Here is a 17,226-nt window from a genome sequence, read left to right as displayed (position 1 = left end):
ACGTGTGGCTTTTTGGAACATTTAGGTACTGTGCACAACAGTGAAAAGACTGATGCTCAATAAGTCATTTGAATCATTCTTTTCAAGAAATGATGTGGAATGAATAAGTTTACAAGATAAGTGTATATGATTAGTGTTAACATTAGTGAACACATTATTTTTTTAGTCCTACTCATGCAAATACACTTAAAAACAAGTTTCTTTTAGGCTACCAGTTTTTAAATAGAAATTCAACCATGAAATAGAAGAAGTTGTCCAGGAGAAACTAGATCAGATTTAAAATTTGCTTTGCCACATGTCAAGTAGCTCTTCCAGAGTTTGATGACATCCTGGATTCATGTCCCACCTATCTCATGCAGCTGACACAAATTCTCAAGATCTCTCTGGATTCCTTAGTGGTTGTCTCATGATTTCCACAGAGAGCTCAGTCTCCTCCACTGTCCCCTTAGCTCCAGCACCTCCACAGACCCCTATGCCTCCACAGGCATTGGGGCCCCCACAGGTCCCTATGCCTCTACAGGCTGCCGCTTCACCTGGACCCAGCACCTCCACCAGGCTTGCCTGGTGCCTCCACTATTCCCGGCACCTTTGCTGGCCCCCGTGCCTGCACCAGCTCTGAAACCTCATCATGCCCCAGAGCCTCCACTGCACCCTGCACTTCTGCCAGCCCCTGCTCCACCACAGGCCCCAGTGCGTCCACTGCACTCAGAACCTCTGCCAGCCCCAGTGCACTCACCAGCTCCAGGATCTTCTCAAGCTCTGAGACCCCATCGGGCTCTGACAACTCTTCAGGCTGCAGGGACCCCTTCAGCTCCAGCAACTCCTCTGGCTTCAGCAATTCTTCCACGTCTGGCAACTCCTCTGGCTCTGGCACCTCCTCATTGGTCTCAAGTGCCTCCTCTTCAAACTTCAGTTCCTCCCCTTGGGGCTCCAGTGCCCCCTCTTCTGGCTCCAGCACCTCCTCTTTGGGCTCCGGCATCCATCTGGCTTCCAGTTCCTCTTCAGGTTCCAGTACCTGTTTGGCTTCCAGTGTCTCTTTGGGTTCCAGCACCTGCTCCAGTGCCAGTGCCTCTCCCAGTTCCAGTGCCTCCAGAGGCAGCAGCACTATGAGTGCCCTCACTGTCGGCCATCATGCTGCCAGCCTACTTGCTGCCCCCCCCCCCCCCCCTCCATCAGATCCTCTTTTGGGATTCCTGTGCCATTAGCTCCTGTCATCTCCATGAACTCATATCTCTCCATCTGATGGTGGCATCACTCTGTCCACTGTCAACTCCGTTGACCACATCTTGTCCCTGCTGGACACAATGGCTTCAGTTCAGCTATCCTTTCTGCCTGTTTCCAATGTTCAGCACTCATCCTTGGAGCCCTGGTTCTCCTCCTGGGCTTCTTCCCTTTGGAATGTGGGTCATGCTCACCCCATGCAGTTTCTTTTGCAATAGGCACCTCCACGGCATGTGACAAACCTCCTTCTCGACCTGGCTCTCTGCCACACCACCCTGGTCAGAGACCCCAGACATCTTCAGTTGCAATTGTCTACAGCGAACTCCAGGGCCTTCTACTCTCCACGGGGTGCCTACCACTTCCCTTTCAGAGTGCCCTTCATGGGACTTCAGTTGGACTTACCAGTGCTCCTGTTCATCAGCTGTAGAAGTTTTGCCATAAGCCTGGCCCCACTAGGTCTCAAAGCATTTGACAGCATGCTCATGATTTTCTTGACAAAAATCTTGCTTGGCTCTTGTTCTTCAGGTTCTCTTCTCCCTGATGTCGCTACCATCTCTTGCCTATGTCACAACCACCAATGGTAGAGCGAGATGGCTCTGCTATCTCCTCCATAGGAAAGAGGAATGTAGTATCCATGGCTGGAGCCTTTCAATCTGGCCACCAACCCCACAGCAGTGTGTCATGGTTGCCACCCTCCTAGGAGCTTGCAAACTCCACCACAGCATATCAAGCCTGCAGCAGCCGTTGTGGTATCGGCACTGTGACAGTCACTGGATGCAACACTGTTATTGCCGGCACTAGCTCATCTCAATGACCACTTAATGATGACATGATTTTCTGGTATCTCTCTGCAGGACAGCTTTATAGGATGCTTACCTGCTGCTCTCCAGTCAGTCAACACTGGGAATTAACAGCTATGGACTTTGACCTAGATCGGACAGCATACTCAGCTTTGAGATGTAGAAACTGTTATTGCATTGGTGTTACACTCTTATCCTCAGATCAGAATTATCTTTAGTTGTATTAATTCAGAAGCTATTTAAGTTTTATTTGCTTAAGGTTTTATATAATGAAGTTCTGTTGTTCTTTTGGCTATATGGACACTTCACGTCAATGTAGTGTGCACCACCCACAACAGGATTTAATACTATCCTGTCTGTATATTCTGTGACCTTGTCATGCCATTTGATTGTATAAATAATAAAATTCAATTACAGTTTCTAATATGTCATGGCATTAACGGCATGGAAACTTACCTTCAAATTGGAAAGAACAAAGCAATTTTAATTAACTGCATCACAAGAAAAAACTAATCTTCAGGATGGGACACATAAAATGTGAAATCACACAATGTGTGGTATTGTGTACTCTCCTGTCATTATGTAAATAAATGACCTTCAAATGACTTTAAAACATTGCTCAAAACAATCATGTTTGTTGGTGATGTATGCATACTAGCCTAGGGGCCACATTTAAAAATATGAGGCACAGCCGATATGACAGCTGGAAGGCTAAAAACTGGTTCCTAGCAGACAATTTAAGACTTAATGTCACAAGAACTCATATCAGGGACTTTCAGACAAATTAGGTTTAGTTTCTTGATTTTGATGATGGAGTGGAGTGGGTTTACACCCATATGTACTTGGATGTATAGAAAACATTATTTTCTGACCATTTTCCTTTATTGTCTCATTAGCTAGAGTACTGGCAATGTTAATATATCAGTATTTTCCATGTTGCCATATGTGGGAATATTGATCTACTGAACTCAAATGAAGTGCCCTTTTGACACAGCTAGGTTAATTTCAAAGTAAAATGATAAATGAAACATGTATTTAAAGTTATCATTAATATTATTAACTGGATGGATACGAGCTTTTTATTCACTAAACAACTTCTCAGATCTCAAAATTAAACTGGATACATCCACTTTCATTTCCCATTTCATTTTAATTTTCAAACGGTGTTTACTCTTCGTTACAGTGACTGCTGAAAAATTACCCTCAGACAAATAGAATGTTGCAAATGGAATTAATGATCATTGAGCTTTACTGCTGAGTATATTCATCTTTTACTGACATCCAAAAATCATGAAGTCTCAGTCTCCTTAATTTTGTCTTCAACATCCAGCTCCAAGACAACTTGATAATATTTCCTCCTTCTAAAAATGTAAATTCAGCTGGAGCATAGCCACTAAATGGGTGTTGTATCTATGCAAAATTTGTTGATTTTACTTGCAGGAAATTATTATTTTTTAACTATTTGATGAGCTGTGACAGCAATGAATGGGGAAAAACAGTGAGTTTTCTTTTCAATTGTCAGAATTTTTTATGAGATGAGAAATATTCTCCTTAAAATTTAAACTGTCGATGTTACATTCTTGCAGGGAGAGATTCAGTGTACACAACTTTTAAAAAATATGATGTAGGTGGCCTTGTTTATCTAAAAAAAAAACAATCCCCATTTATTCACTATTATGCTGATCATCATTGCATGACATGAATGATAAATGTATTGTGAATATAACTCAATGGGCTTTTATGGTGCATCTCTCAATTCATCACTGTTGCAGAGAGCATATAATTTTAGAATATTTTCCTGACACCCTTACATTACAGCCAAGGTACACCAAAGTGCCACAGTACACAGTTTAGCAACCACTGTGCTAAAGCATTACCTGTTTTGGAATACATAGTCCAACTGTCAAATGCATGTTTCATGTAACCAAAAGAGAAGTTCAGTCTTTTTCATTGGTCATTGTCAGCACATCACTTTTGCATTCCTGTTGTAAGTTAACATGTACACACACCACTTAAATCTTCCAGCCTAATAGGCCGTGGTTAATGTATAAAACTTTCTGCTAACATTTCCTCTCTGAATGCGGGAGACATCTTTAGAGGGAAAGTGGCAAACTGCAACCAGAAATTGAGGGAGCGGTGAATGTATGGGCAGTGTATTATGAGACGTCGGCTACAAGATTATCTGTGATACTACCATCAATTAAAAACTGGAATTACTCGATCACTATTATTCCACTGCAATGTTGATAACCAAATTTTATCTAATTTAACACTTTCCTCTTTCCTGCTAAAATTATTGTGGTGTTTATAAATCTCAATACCCTCTCTATAGATACAGGCTGGATAATGTGATGTTTTCAATATGACACTTGTCTTAGTGAATTTTATTTAATGATGTCAACATCGCAACCTAAGAATGATGATCAATTGCTTTCAGTACCATAGCTAACCTGGTAGCCAACGTCCCATGATAGACTGTGGTGCCCTCTGCAGTGCCCATATATTTGGCGCTCCCTTAAGTTCTGGTTGTAGTTTGCTACTTTACCTCTAGAGATGTCTCCTGCTGTCAGAGAGGAAATGTTAAGAGAAAGTTTTATACATTGATCACGGCCTATTAGTGCAGAAGGTGTAAGCAGTGTCAGTACCAGTCATGAAAGCTTAAATTGTATGATTAATGAGTACATTTTATTGGATGAACCATAAAACATTCATATGAATAATGTACAGGCTCTATAATAGATACAGGGCCAAGTATGAGATGTCACCAACAATTCCATAATATTCATTATATTAATTATGCATAGTGATGTTATTAATTTAATAATTACTAAAATCTGAGAAAAATATTGTTATACTTCTTATAAACAGAGTTTATTTCAGACATCTTCTATGTCATCAAAACTATATTTTATTTCTTCATATTTTTCTTTTCTTTGATTCTGTCTAGCGATCAATCTCACCAAACACTAAATCCAGTGTACCTGTAACCACAAGATTATTGTTTACAGTACAGGAATCTAAAGAGTGATGTAATTTTACCAAAGAATCACTATTTTCCATAGGAAAGACACAGGAAAGAAATCATTATTAAATCAAGTTGTGATTATGAAACGCTCCAGAAAAGTGCAATGCACCTCTCAGATGATTAATACTCATTCTATTTACACTGTCACCAGAGCAGTCAGATACTGCTCATCTTCAATTCTAGAATATGGCAAAGAACTCTATGAAAAGGGAAAGTGCAAGAGCAAAACTTCAAGTAAATACAATGAAAGAGGAGAACATCAAGCAGAGAAAGGTATTGACCCAAAAATGTGACAGTAAGACAATGACAAACAGATAGATGTTAACTACATAATTCTTTTTTTCTTTTTGTCACCAAATCTTCTTAAGGTGTGTCCCATATCTTCCAAGTTATCAAGAGAGGAGAGACAATGATAAGGCAGCAGACTCATATTTAGGAGGAAGTTATGGGCATTTTTCATCCTATTCAATGATTACGCAATGACCTCCTCATAAATTTAGTATTTTGTAGGAATGTATTGTAAAATTTACATGGTTTAAGAGAAATACAGACCTCAGCTGCAGTTGATCACTGAATTAAATTCAATGGTGATAGGTGACTTTTGCGCCACATCAGGCTGAAACTTGGATCTCCCACTGTACGCAAGCAGTCGCCTTAATCTCTTTGCCTATCCAAACACACTTCCTGTCCAAATAAACTCTCAAATTGTCACTCACTAAAGATGCAGCATCCACCATCAGTTATCGTCACTGCTTGCAGCCTTACCTGATTCCTGCAAGAGTTCAGACATTGTGCACATTCACACTGATGTTATTTGGGGCAGGACTCAAACCCAGATTTCCTGCTTTATGCAAGCAGTCACCTTAACTGCTTTGGCTATCGAGACACACTTTCCATCTAATCTAAATTCTCAGCTTGTCACACATTACACACATAGCATCCACCATCCATTATCCTCGTTGCTTACAGCTCTATTGGGGACCTGCAACACTCTAGAGATACTGTGTATTTGCAATGAAGTTAATGTTACTGTCAAGGCCAATACATATTATTTTATGTGTGATATCAGTTCGGTCTGATATAATCAACAGAATGTAAATGATAATGCTGCACAAGATTGGTCAGCCCTTAGCTTGGGTTTGATCTTTACCACTACCCCATGTCCCATTTTTGTATCACTCTCTTATTTGGTTTTAAGAAACTAAACAAAGAACACACTTGGCAACAAAGCTCCTGGCAGAATGCTTGAATTTGCATGACAATGGCCTGATTGGCTAATTTCAGTGTTAATTAACTCAGAAACATCACAATGGATTGAATTTTTTGTTAACAATTATTTCTCAGTACAACCTGCATTGTAATGCCCTTACAAGTGTCTCACTGCTCCTGATCATTCTGTATTAAAATACATGATTTAAGAGAAATAAAGACCTCAGCTGCAAGTGGCCACTGAATTAAATTCAATGGCGACAAGTGAAAATTTGTACCGTACTGGAACTTGAACCCAAATTTCCCTCCTCACATGAGCCATCACCTTTACCACTTCTGTTACTGGACACATTTCCTGTCCAACCGAAATTCTCAGCTTGTCACACATTATAAATGTAGTGTCCATCATCCATTACCTTCATTGCTTGAAGCTTTACTTGCGCCCTTCAAGAGTTCAGACAGGTGTATCTGCACTGAAGTCAATAATAATGTCAAGATGCATTTGTGTTATTTGTATGTGTGATATCTGTTCTGTCAGTGTCTGATAGACATTTATGATACAGTGGCCATATATACATACATGATTTAAGACAAAATATGCTAAATTGCAGACAGCTTTCAGCCACAGCCTTCATCAGAAAAAGAGAAACACACGCCATTCATCCAACAAGCAAGCACACCTCACACACACATGACCACCAACTCCGGTAGGTTGGGCCAAAAAGCAGCTATCATGTGGCATGGTAGCAGCAGTGTGGAGGGGGTGGGGAAGCAGAAGGGATAGCAGTGTACAGGTGGGGGAAGAGATGAGCGCTGCCTGGTGGAGTGCGCAGAGACTAGAATGCCAACAACTAGAGTGCCTGTTGGCACAGCATCAGGAGGTAGGAGATGACAATGGGGAGGAGATGATAGGACAGAGGGGGTGGAAACTATTGGGTGGAAGGTCTGGGGACAGCATGTTACCGTAGATTGATGCCTGGATGATTATAGAAGTGGATAATATGTTGTAACAATAATTCCCACCAGCACAGTTCAGAAAAGCTGGTGGTGGAAGGGAGGATCCAGATGTCTCGGGTAGTGAAGCAACCACTGATATCAAGGATGTTATGTTCAGCTGCATGTTGTGTCATAGGCTGGTCTGCTTTAGTCTTGGAAACAATTTGGCAGCAGCCATTCATCCATATGGATAGCTGGTTGGCAGTCACACTGATATAAAAAGCTATGCAGTGATTGCAACAGAGATGGTAAACGACATGGCTGCTTTCACAGATTTCCCAGCACTTGATAAAGTAGGTTAACCCTGTGACAGGACTGGAATAGGAAGAGCTGGCTAAGTGGACTGGGCAGGTCTTGCACCTGGTCTTCCACAGGGGTATGATCCTTGTAGCATGGGGTTGGGATTGGGAGAGGCATGGGGATGGACTAGGATGTTGGGGAGATTGGGTGGGCGATGGAACACCACTTGAGGAAGGGTGGAATGGATCTCGGGTAGAATATACCTTGTTTCAGGGCATGATGATAGGTAATCACAGCCCTGGGAAAGGATGCGGTTCAGGGTGGTATCAGGTGACAAAGGGAGTACTCCCTTGTTGCTGGTTCTTGGGGGTGGTGGGAGGATTGGGAGTGTGAGGAGAAATAGCATGAGAGATCTGTCTGTGGACTAGGGCTGGGGGACAGTGCCTGTCTGTGAAGGCCTTCGTGAGACGCTCAGTATACTGGGCAAGGCAGTTCTTGTAGCTGCAGATATGGCATCCCCAAGTGACCAGGCTGTATGGGAGGGATTTTTTGGTATGTTGAAATGCAGGTACAGTTGGTGGTTGGTGGGTTTAATGTGGAAAGAGGTGTGGATGGAGCCATAAGAGAGGGGGAGACCAACATCTAGGAATGTGGCACAGTGAGTTGAGGAGGACCAGGTGAAATGAATGGTAGAGATGGTGTTGAGGTTGTAGAAGAATGAAAATCATCCACCAATTATCTGACTCCCCCACCTATAAACTCTGCCATAGTGATCCCATCACAGAAGTCCAACACAGCCTCCAATTCCTGCTTGAAGCCTTTGGCCCTTCCGAGAACCTCTTCACTGGATTTGTTTCCCTCCTCACCCGTACAACAACCTGCATACTCACCTTCTACATGGTCCCCAAAAGCCACAAAGCCAACAACCCTGGATGCCACAAAGGAGTGACATCTTCATCACCCAATACTAATCCAGATTGGAACAACTGAAACAAATCCTTTACCAGGGTTCTGATTACCTGTTGATCAAGCCCTGAAATGTGGGCTATACTAACTGGGATCCACCCCACCCCACCTAAAGTGGTGTTCTGACACCTACCCACCTCCACAACATCCTAGTTCATCCCTATGCCACTCCCAATCCCAATCCTTGCCAAAAATTCATGTACCTGTGGTAGACCAGGTGCAAGACCTGTCCAGTCTACCCACCCAGTACTTTCTATTCTTGTCCTGTAACAGGCTTATCCTACACAAACAGGTGCCAGGCCACCTGTGAAAGCAGCCATGTCATTTACCATCTCTTCTGCAATCACTGCACAACTTTTTATATTGGTGGAGGATGAATAGCCAATGCCAAATTGTGGCCAAGAGCAAAGTACACCACCTTGTGACATAACATGCAGCTGAACATAATATCCTTGATTTCAATGGCTACTTCACTACCTGAGCCATCTGGATCCAACCTTCCACCAGCAGCTTTTCTGATCTGCGCAGATGGCAGTTATCACTACAAAACATACTCTGCTTCCATAATGATCCCAGCCCCAACCTACAGTGACATACCACCCCCACATCCTCCACCCAACAGTTCCCACCCCTCTGTCACATCATCTCCTCCCCATTCTCATCTCCTACTCTCTCTGTTGGTCATTCTCTGCCAATGCACCCTCCCATCTTTCACCACTCCTCTCCTTTTTCACTCTGTTTTCCCTGCCCTCTTGCCCCACAACCTCCTGATGCTGGGCCTGTTGGCATTCTAGTTCCTGCACACTCTGCCAGACAGTGCTCTTCTCTTCCCTCACTCATACACTGCTATCCCTTCCCCCTCCAGATTACTGCTTCCATCCCACACAGCAGTTGCATTCTGGCTTGAGCTGCCAGATTTGACAGTCATTTGTGCATGAGGTGTGCTTGCTTGTGTGAATGAATGGTGCGTGTTTCTCTTTTTCTGGTAAAGGCTGTGTCCAAAATCTTATATGTAAGTGTCTTATAATTGGTCCTGTTTGAAACTTAGTGTGTTATCTTTTCTTTATGGGAAGTCGCAATCAATCTTTTCCCACATTGTTGACATTCCTAACTGAAGTTTCTATTGTTTGATTTAAGAGAGATATAGACTTTAGCTGCAACTGGTCACTAATTTAAATTCAGTGGTGACAACAGAAAGTTTGTGCCACATTTGGACTTGAAACCAGATTTTCTTCTTTACACGAGCAGTCACTTACCCACTTTGGCAAATTTTCAGTGTCACCACTGAATTTAATTAATTGTCGAATTGCAGTTGAGGCCTGCTTTCTTCTATATAAATACAGAAGGAGGGGGGGAGGGGGGTAAGGTATAGCGTGTAAAGCTTATAATAGTGTGCATGGTAGAGGGTACTGAGACATAATTGTTAAGAAACAAATTCAATACACTGTGTTATTTATTTCCATTGAAGCTAGCCAATCAAGCTGCTGTGCATGCAGGTTCAAGCAGGCAGCCAGAGATGGTGTCACCAAACACATTCTTTACTTGGTGTCCTTCAATCAAATAAGAGTGCAATACAAAAAATGTACATGGGACGGGATCAGACCTGTAATACCCCTTTCTAAGAAATTAAATTTTGTGTAAAAATCTGTGACCAGGAAGTCGATATCTGTGTAATAAGAGTTGGTGCAACCTTCAAATTTTTCAGAGGGCACCTAGGAAAAGCCTGGCTGTTTTTTACTTTTCTTTATGCTTTCAGCTATTGACACATAAGCACCATGGGCTGTAGTTGTAATAACTTTAGAATATACAAACTTATTCTGAGTTACTTACATGCTGTGTTATTATCAATTAACAAGTCCACATGTTTATTTCATTATTAACTATATTTTGAGATTTATTTCTCAGAACTTCTAGTAAGGAAGAGACAATACTTCAGTGTGACACCAATCTACAATTGGTGTGGTTTCACTACTAATTCGCAATGTCCATTCTAACTTATTGTTATGCAGAATCTGTAATCATTCAGAAAAGAAATCTGAGTTTTTTCAAATCAATCATACAGCAAAAAGCGACTATGAAATTGCAATATAGAAATTACATTTTGTAATATTCATTTGGTTCACATTCTCTGTTGTGCTACTCCAAACACCGATCCATGATCATAGTCTTCATTCTGGTAACAACATTTTAAAATATTTGAGTTGGTGGAGATGGAAGTCAGCTTACAGATTACAGGCAATCAGTACCACTAATAATCTTGTGACACTAGAATACACATATATCCAGTGCATGGCTAACACTCTCATGACAACAGAATACATATATATTCAGTGCCTGGACAATTATTCTTTTACACCTAAGCCACAGTTCCTCTACATGCAACTCTCTCTCTCTCTCTCTCTCTCTCTCTCTCTTCTCAGCGATCACAGGCCCTGTATACCACGCACTACATCAACAATCTGCTTCCACTGCCTTCTATCTCTCTCAGCCTCTCTCCACCCTGTGGAAATTCCTAATGGTGTGATGTCCTTCACTGTCATCTTTCCACCTTGTGTGGGGTCGGCCCAATGGTCTTGTTGCCTGGAGAGTTCCTTCAAATGCTTTCTTGGTGATTTTGTTGTTTTCCATTCTGGCTACATGCAACTACCCAGAGGTAAATGTTTTGATTTCTTCACAGCAATGCCTCTTTATCTAGCTTACTGAACAAGTAAATCTTTTACTTGTTTTATCTGTCTTTTGTACTTTAGTAATCATTGTTCCTAGAGCTGCCTCATGGTCATTGCAGTTTCAACACAGACATCCTCAAAGAGGTCAGGCCTGTGTGTTGTCATCAGTTCTATAGCTTTTCATCAGTAATGAGCTTCCAAATTTAATGTTTTAAGTAGTTTTCAGTTTTTCTGCTATTTACTAAGTTACACATAGCTGGTGTAGCCACTAACATTAGTAATTACTATACTGACAGTTCACTGTTAATATGGTGTAAAAATTTTCATTTTTGTTAATATGTACCTTTACTGATCCAGCAACCCTGAAGTTTCTTCTTCTTCAAGCAAACTATAGGGTGCAATGAATGATTGAATGTGAGTGACTGAAGCCCAAAATATGACTGATAACCCAAGTAAATAAAAAATGGAAAGAAGACATATCAAGTACACTGATTTTTATGCAAAGCTTTGTATGCATTTGAGGACTAAATATGTTGATGTTAAAGATTCAAAATTGTTTTTACTTACAGAAGATTTTGTGACTACGCACCTTACTTCTTGGCACTACACAATTCCTTTAGCATTATGATATTTTGTAATCTTTAAAAGATAAGAACTTAAAATCATACCAACCTAGGATAGCCACAACATCAGCTAACATAAGTCTTCTGCTAATTTTGTCAATGGCTGCAAGATGAGCAAAACCTGGTGCTTTGATTTTGCAGCGATATGGTTTGGAACTGCCATCAGAAATTATGTAAATACCAAATTCTCCTGCAAATTACAATTTGGTATACAAAAAATATTTTCTATAGTGCACACACTCAAAAGTAAATCAGCTATGAAGAAATAATGAATACAATTATTTCAGGTTCTTGATATCATTTTAATAGATATACTTGAGTAGTTTTGTATTAACAGCTTTACGTAGTTTGCCAGAAAACACCCCAGAAAGCCACTTTTCCAATGTTATTAATACTACTAACCTTTTGGAGCTTCCACTGCTGTGTAGGTAGCACCTGGTGGCACATGACAGCCTTGTGTAAATAACTTGAAGTGATGGATTAATGCCTCCATTGATGTCTGTAACACAATGTGCAGCTTGAACCACCAGTAAATGTGCACAAGTGCTTGTACAATGTATAAAATCTTTGAGAAATAAGGGTAGTCAAAAATGAAAAAAAAGACTTACCTTCATTTCTGCCCGTGAAGGAGGAGTTATTTTCATGTCATCTGTCTTAACTTCACCAGGAGGCATTTTGTTTAGACACTGCTCAATGATTCTAACAGACTGTCTCATTTCCTCAAAACGACATAAATATCTGCAGCATTCAGAGATAAAGTACATCAGTCAAGCAGTCTGCTGCAATATTTAATGTCATATTTACTAACATACTTTCTCAGAGATAAGACAGTATCATAAACTTCTGCATAACTAACATTCACAAATAATTTTCTACTCAAAAAAGCCTGGCATACAGGCAATGTTACAAAAGATCTGGTAGACTCTTGCAGTTATTTAGTCTGTGATCTGTGATGATCTGGTATAATCATAAGACATGGGGACAGCATGGTGATTAGATTTTTATAATTTTCCATATCTATATTACATGAATTTCAGAACTGAAATATCAACATCTCATAGCATTTCAGCACTGCTCTCAAAAATCCTGGACAAAACTGACTTTGGAATTTTCCATGTGTCTTTAATTCAGGGTTTCGCTCATAATTCCAATCCCCCCCCCCCCCCCCCCCTCCTGCACCCTCCACCCTCCTCTTTCACATCTGATACCTACACCAATTAAATATAAAATTCATCGAATATATGCTAACTGACATACATCTAATTGTCATTTTCATGAAAAAAGCATATCTCCATATTCTTATTCACATGTCACACCCAAAATATAAATTCTTAAGTACTGATCTCTAAAACAATCCCAGAACTCTGTTGTTAACCTTTCTATTAAAATCCACAGCACTACAGAAGCTTCAGTCCTATCTAAATGTCTTAGCTTCAGCCCTACACCCAAATTTAATCATATTGGACTTGTGAAAGACCTACTCTCCTTCTCCTGATCCCTGCAGTGGAAACACTTGTTTGGTGCCAGTATCTTCAATAAAAACCAGCCTAATCCCAAAACTGAACCCTGTCTCTCCCTGCTCATACCAACATCCAATGGCTGCCCCTGTAGCTGAGTGGACAGCATGACAGATTGTCAATCCTAAGGGCCAGGGTTCAATTCCTGGCTGGATCAGAGATTTTCTTCATTCAGGGACTGGGTGTTGTGTTGTCCTAATCATCATCATTTCATCCCCAGTGACACGCAAGTCGCTGAAGGGGCGTCAAATCGAAAGACTTGCACGTGGCGAGCGGTCTACCTGATGGGAGGCCCTAGTCACATGACGTTTATTATTATTACTAACATCCAACAATGACTCTCTGCCCCTCCCACCTAACCACCACCTGGTCACCTTCCAGGAGTTCTTTACCTCCAACTTGGCTCACCATCCTTCCCCAGGTCCCATCCAAAGAACACCAACCTTCCAGTAGACTAAAGGACAGCTACGCACAGCCTCAAAACAGATCCTAACCTAATCATTTTACCAACAGAATATGATTCCACCACCTTCTGTTATGGATAGCATTGACTACCTGGCCGAAGGCCTCAGCCAATTGTCTGACTCCTCCACCTATAAACTCAGCCAGAATGATCCCAATACAAAAGTCCAACACAACCTCCAATCCCTACTTAAAACCATAGGCTCTTCCCAGAACCTTTCCCCTGAATCTATTTCCCTCCTCACCTGTATGACACCCTGCACATCTGCCTTCTACACGCTCCCCAAATGTCAGAGACTCAACAGTCTTGGAGCCCCCATTGTAGCTGGTTATGGTGTTTCCACTGAAAAAATCTTGGCCTTCACTGACCAACACATCCAACCAATTGCCCAAAATCTAGTCTTCCACATCAAAGATACCAACCACTTCCTTCACCAACTCTCCATTGTCCTCACCTCTTATCTCCTATATCCCTACTCATCACTGTTGCTACCACTTCCCTATAGACCAACATTTCTCTCACCACTGTTGAACACCACCCTCTCACTGGCCTTCAGAATTCTGATTTGCCATATACCTTATGCACTATATCCTAACACACATTTGAAAGGGCACGGCCGATTTCCTTCCCAATCCTTCCCTAACCCGAGCTTGCGCTCCGTCTCTAATGACCTCGTTGTCGACGGGACATTAAACTAAACACTAACCACCACCACCACCACCTAACACACAAATACTCCTCCTTTGAAGGGAAGATACGCAAACAAATCCACAGTACAATCAAGGGCACCCACATGGCATCCTCTTTCACTTTCTTGGTATGGGACATCTACAGCAAGTGTTCCTAACCTCCCAAAAGCCCAAACCTGTGGTCTAGTTTAGCTTCTCTGATGATATCTTCATAATCTGGACTCAGAGCCAAGACACCCTATCCCCATTCCTTCACAACCTCAACACTTTTTCTCCCATCCGCATCTCCTGGTCATCCTCAACCCACATACTACATTCCTAAGTTTGACCTGCTCCTCTCCGATGGCTCCATCTACATCTCTGTCCATGTTAAACCCACTAACCACCAACAGTACCTGCACTTCTACAACTGTCAATGCTTACACAACAAAAATCCTCTTCCCCCATACAGCCTGGTCACCTAGGGATGGCATATTTGCAGTGACAAGAATGCCCTTCCCCAGTGTGCTCAAGGTATCACAAAGGCCTTCACAGACAGGCACTATACCCCAGACCTAGACCACAAACAGATTTAGTATGCCATATCCCACACACTCCCAGTCCTCCTTCCAACCATTACCAAGAGCCAGGTATAAAGGAGTGCCCTCTTTGTTACTCAATACTAACTTGGATTGGAACACCTGAAATATATCCTTCAGCAGGGCTCTGATCATCTATCATCATGCCCCAAAATGAGGGACACCCAACCCAAGATCCTTTCCACTCCTCCAAAAGTGGTGTTCCATCACCCACTCAACGTCTACAACATCCTAATCCCAACCCCTAGCCAACAGGTGCAAGGCTTGCTCAGTCCATCCGCCCAGAACTTCCTATTCCAATCCTGTCACAGGCTTATCCTATCCAATCAGAGTCCAGGCCACCTGTGAAAGCAACCATGACATACACCATCTCTGGTTCAATCATTGCACAGCTTTTGATATTGGTGTGACTACCTACCAGCTGACCACTAGGATGAATGGCCACTGCCAAAGGACACCCTGTGGTATAACATGCAGCTCAACATAACACACTTGAATACAGTGGCTGTTTCACAACCTGAGCCACCTGGACCTCTAGTCTACTACCAGCTTCTCTGAACTGTGAAGATGCTAGTTATCCTTACAACAATCTCTCTCCCAAAATCATCTGAGCCTATACCCACTGTCCCCACACCTTTCACTTTACAGTTTCCATCCCGATATTGGCTGTCAACCTTGCCCTGCCGCCTAGTCCCTGCCAGATACTAGTCTGGCATGCAGTGCTGACTCCTCTCTCCCTACTCATGCCCTGCTATCCTTCTCCTTTCCCTGACCCACTTCAGACTGCTGTTCCAGTCAACATGAGACAGTCACATTCTGGCCAGAGTGAGTGGCCAAGTGTGCACGAGGTGTGCTTGCTTGTGTGAATGTGTGTGTATTTTCCTTCCTGAAGAAGGCTTTGGCTGAAAGCTCAATGTGTAACAGTCTTCTCATTGTCTCTTTCTGTAACTAGAGGTCTCATCTTTAAGGAGAGTATCAATCTATCCTTTTTGTAATATTGTTGATCTTTTATGAAAGATTGCTAGTGAAGATATTACAAGTTAATTTTTGATCTTCATGTATTTTACACTTCATGCTTAATGCACAATTGTTAAAAGATTTACATTAGCCAGGAATCAAAGTCAGGCCACCCACTATGCAGACGGACATTCTAACCAAAGAGTCATGTGGCCCATTGACAAAACTGGCCCTGAATTAATGAATTAAGACCTATGGAAAATTTCAAAGTCAGTTTTCTCCACAATTTTTGAGAGTAGCATAACAACTTTGGTATACTGACATTTGATCTCTGAACTTCATGTACCATAAATATCAAAACTTTAAAAACTTCAATTGCTGTACAGTCTCTCTATTAATTACATATTTTTACATATGTATCTATACTCTGCAAACCACTGTTCTGAATATCAAGTATTTCTTATGACAATGATCACTGTAAACAGGCCAGTCATGAGTCTTAATGTTGTCACATCTAAACCAGCTAACAAGAAGAACAGTGTTACATTAAAATCAAAGACATTGTCAAATTTCCAGAACTTATCTTCTTTTCAAAGACAAGTGAACAATTTGTTTAAGTCTCACAGAACATTTCCAAGTAGGACATCTGTATGCAACTTGATGTTGGAGAATCTGTCACACTTTTGAATAGTCTTATCTATGAATGACTGAGTCAGCCGAAACTTTTTTAGTCATGTTTACCTGGTGGGACTGAACCTGTTTCTGACAAGTCAGAGCACTTGCGTTTTTATGTGGATGCCCTGGATGCAGCAGCACTGTAGGATTTCCCAATCGCACATAGTAGGTTTGTTCAGGAAAGGGCAGCAGATCCTGATTTACAAGTGTTGGTTCAGCACATCTCCACCTGTCAGCCATGGACAGTCAAAGCAGTTCAGAAGTCATTAGTTAATGATGTTATGGACATGTCACGGCCTATCAGTTCAGCAGGTGTCATTCTTCTCCATACAGAATTGGGTCATTCACAGGTACTTACAACAAGGTCTTTACAACAATAAGTGCTTCATTTGTTGCACCAAAGTCATTAGGGCATGGTCAGAACAAAAAACCTTGCCTGACACCATTGCACTTGGGTCAGGATGGACTTTCAGGTTAAAAAGTTGACTGCCAGATGGGAACACAATTGTGGGTGATGCGTTTAGGAGTTTTCCATTTGTTGTACCCATACATTCCACAACTGCTTCGCAAACCATCAAAACATTGATGTCAGGTTTTTGTA

At 41.7% G+C, this 17,226-nt stretch overlaps 1 protein-coding gene across 2 annotated transcripts in view; it reads right to left on the bottom strand.

The window, feature by feature from the left end:
* Window positions 1–4,873: 4,873 nt before the first annotated feature.
* Window positions 4,874–17,226, bottom strand: part of LOC124545454 (NADH-ubiquinone oxidoreductase 49 kDa subunit-like) — a 173,233-nt gene continuing 160,880 nt past the window's right edge. For both annotated transcript variants that reach the window (XM_047124381.1, XM_047124380.1), the window contains 4 exons: window positions 12,355–12,484; window positions 12,149–12,245; window positions 11,796–11,936; window positions 4,874–5,002 (listed from right to left, as the gene is read on the bottom strand). In XM_047124381.1, the coding sequence (XP_046980337.1) occupies window positions 4,965–5,002; window positions 11,796–11,936; window positions 12,149–12,245; window positions 12,355–12,484 (406 nt within the window). In that variant the 3' untranslated portion in view covers window positions 4,874–4,964. The remainder of the gene's footprint in view (window positions 5,003–11,795; window positions 11,937–12,148; window positions 12,246–12,354; window positions 12,485–17,226) is intronic.

Source organism: Schistocerca americana, chromosome 8, assembly GCF_021461395.2.
Source record: "Schistocerca americana isolate TAMUIC-IGC-003095 chromosome 8, iqSchAmer2.1, whole genome shotgun sequence".
Lineage (NCBI taxonomy): Eukaryota > Metazoa > Arthropoda > Insecta > Orthoptera > Acrididae > Schistocerca > Schistocerca americana.
This window is presented reverse-complemented; position numbering and strand designations above follow the sequence as displayed.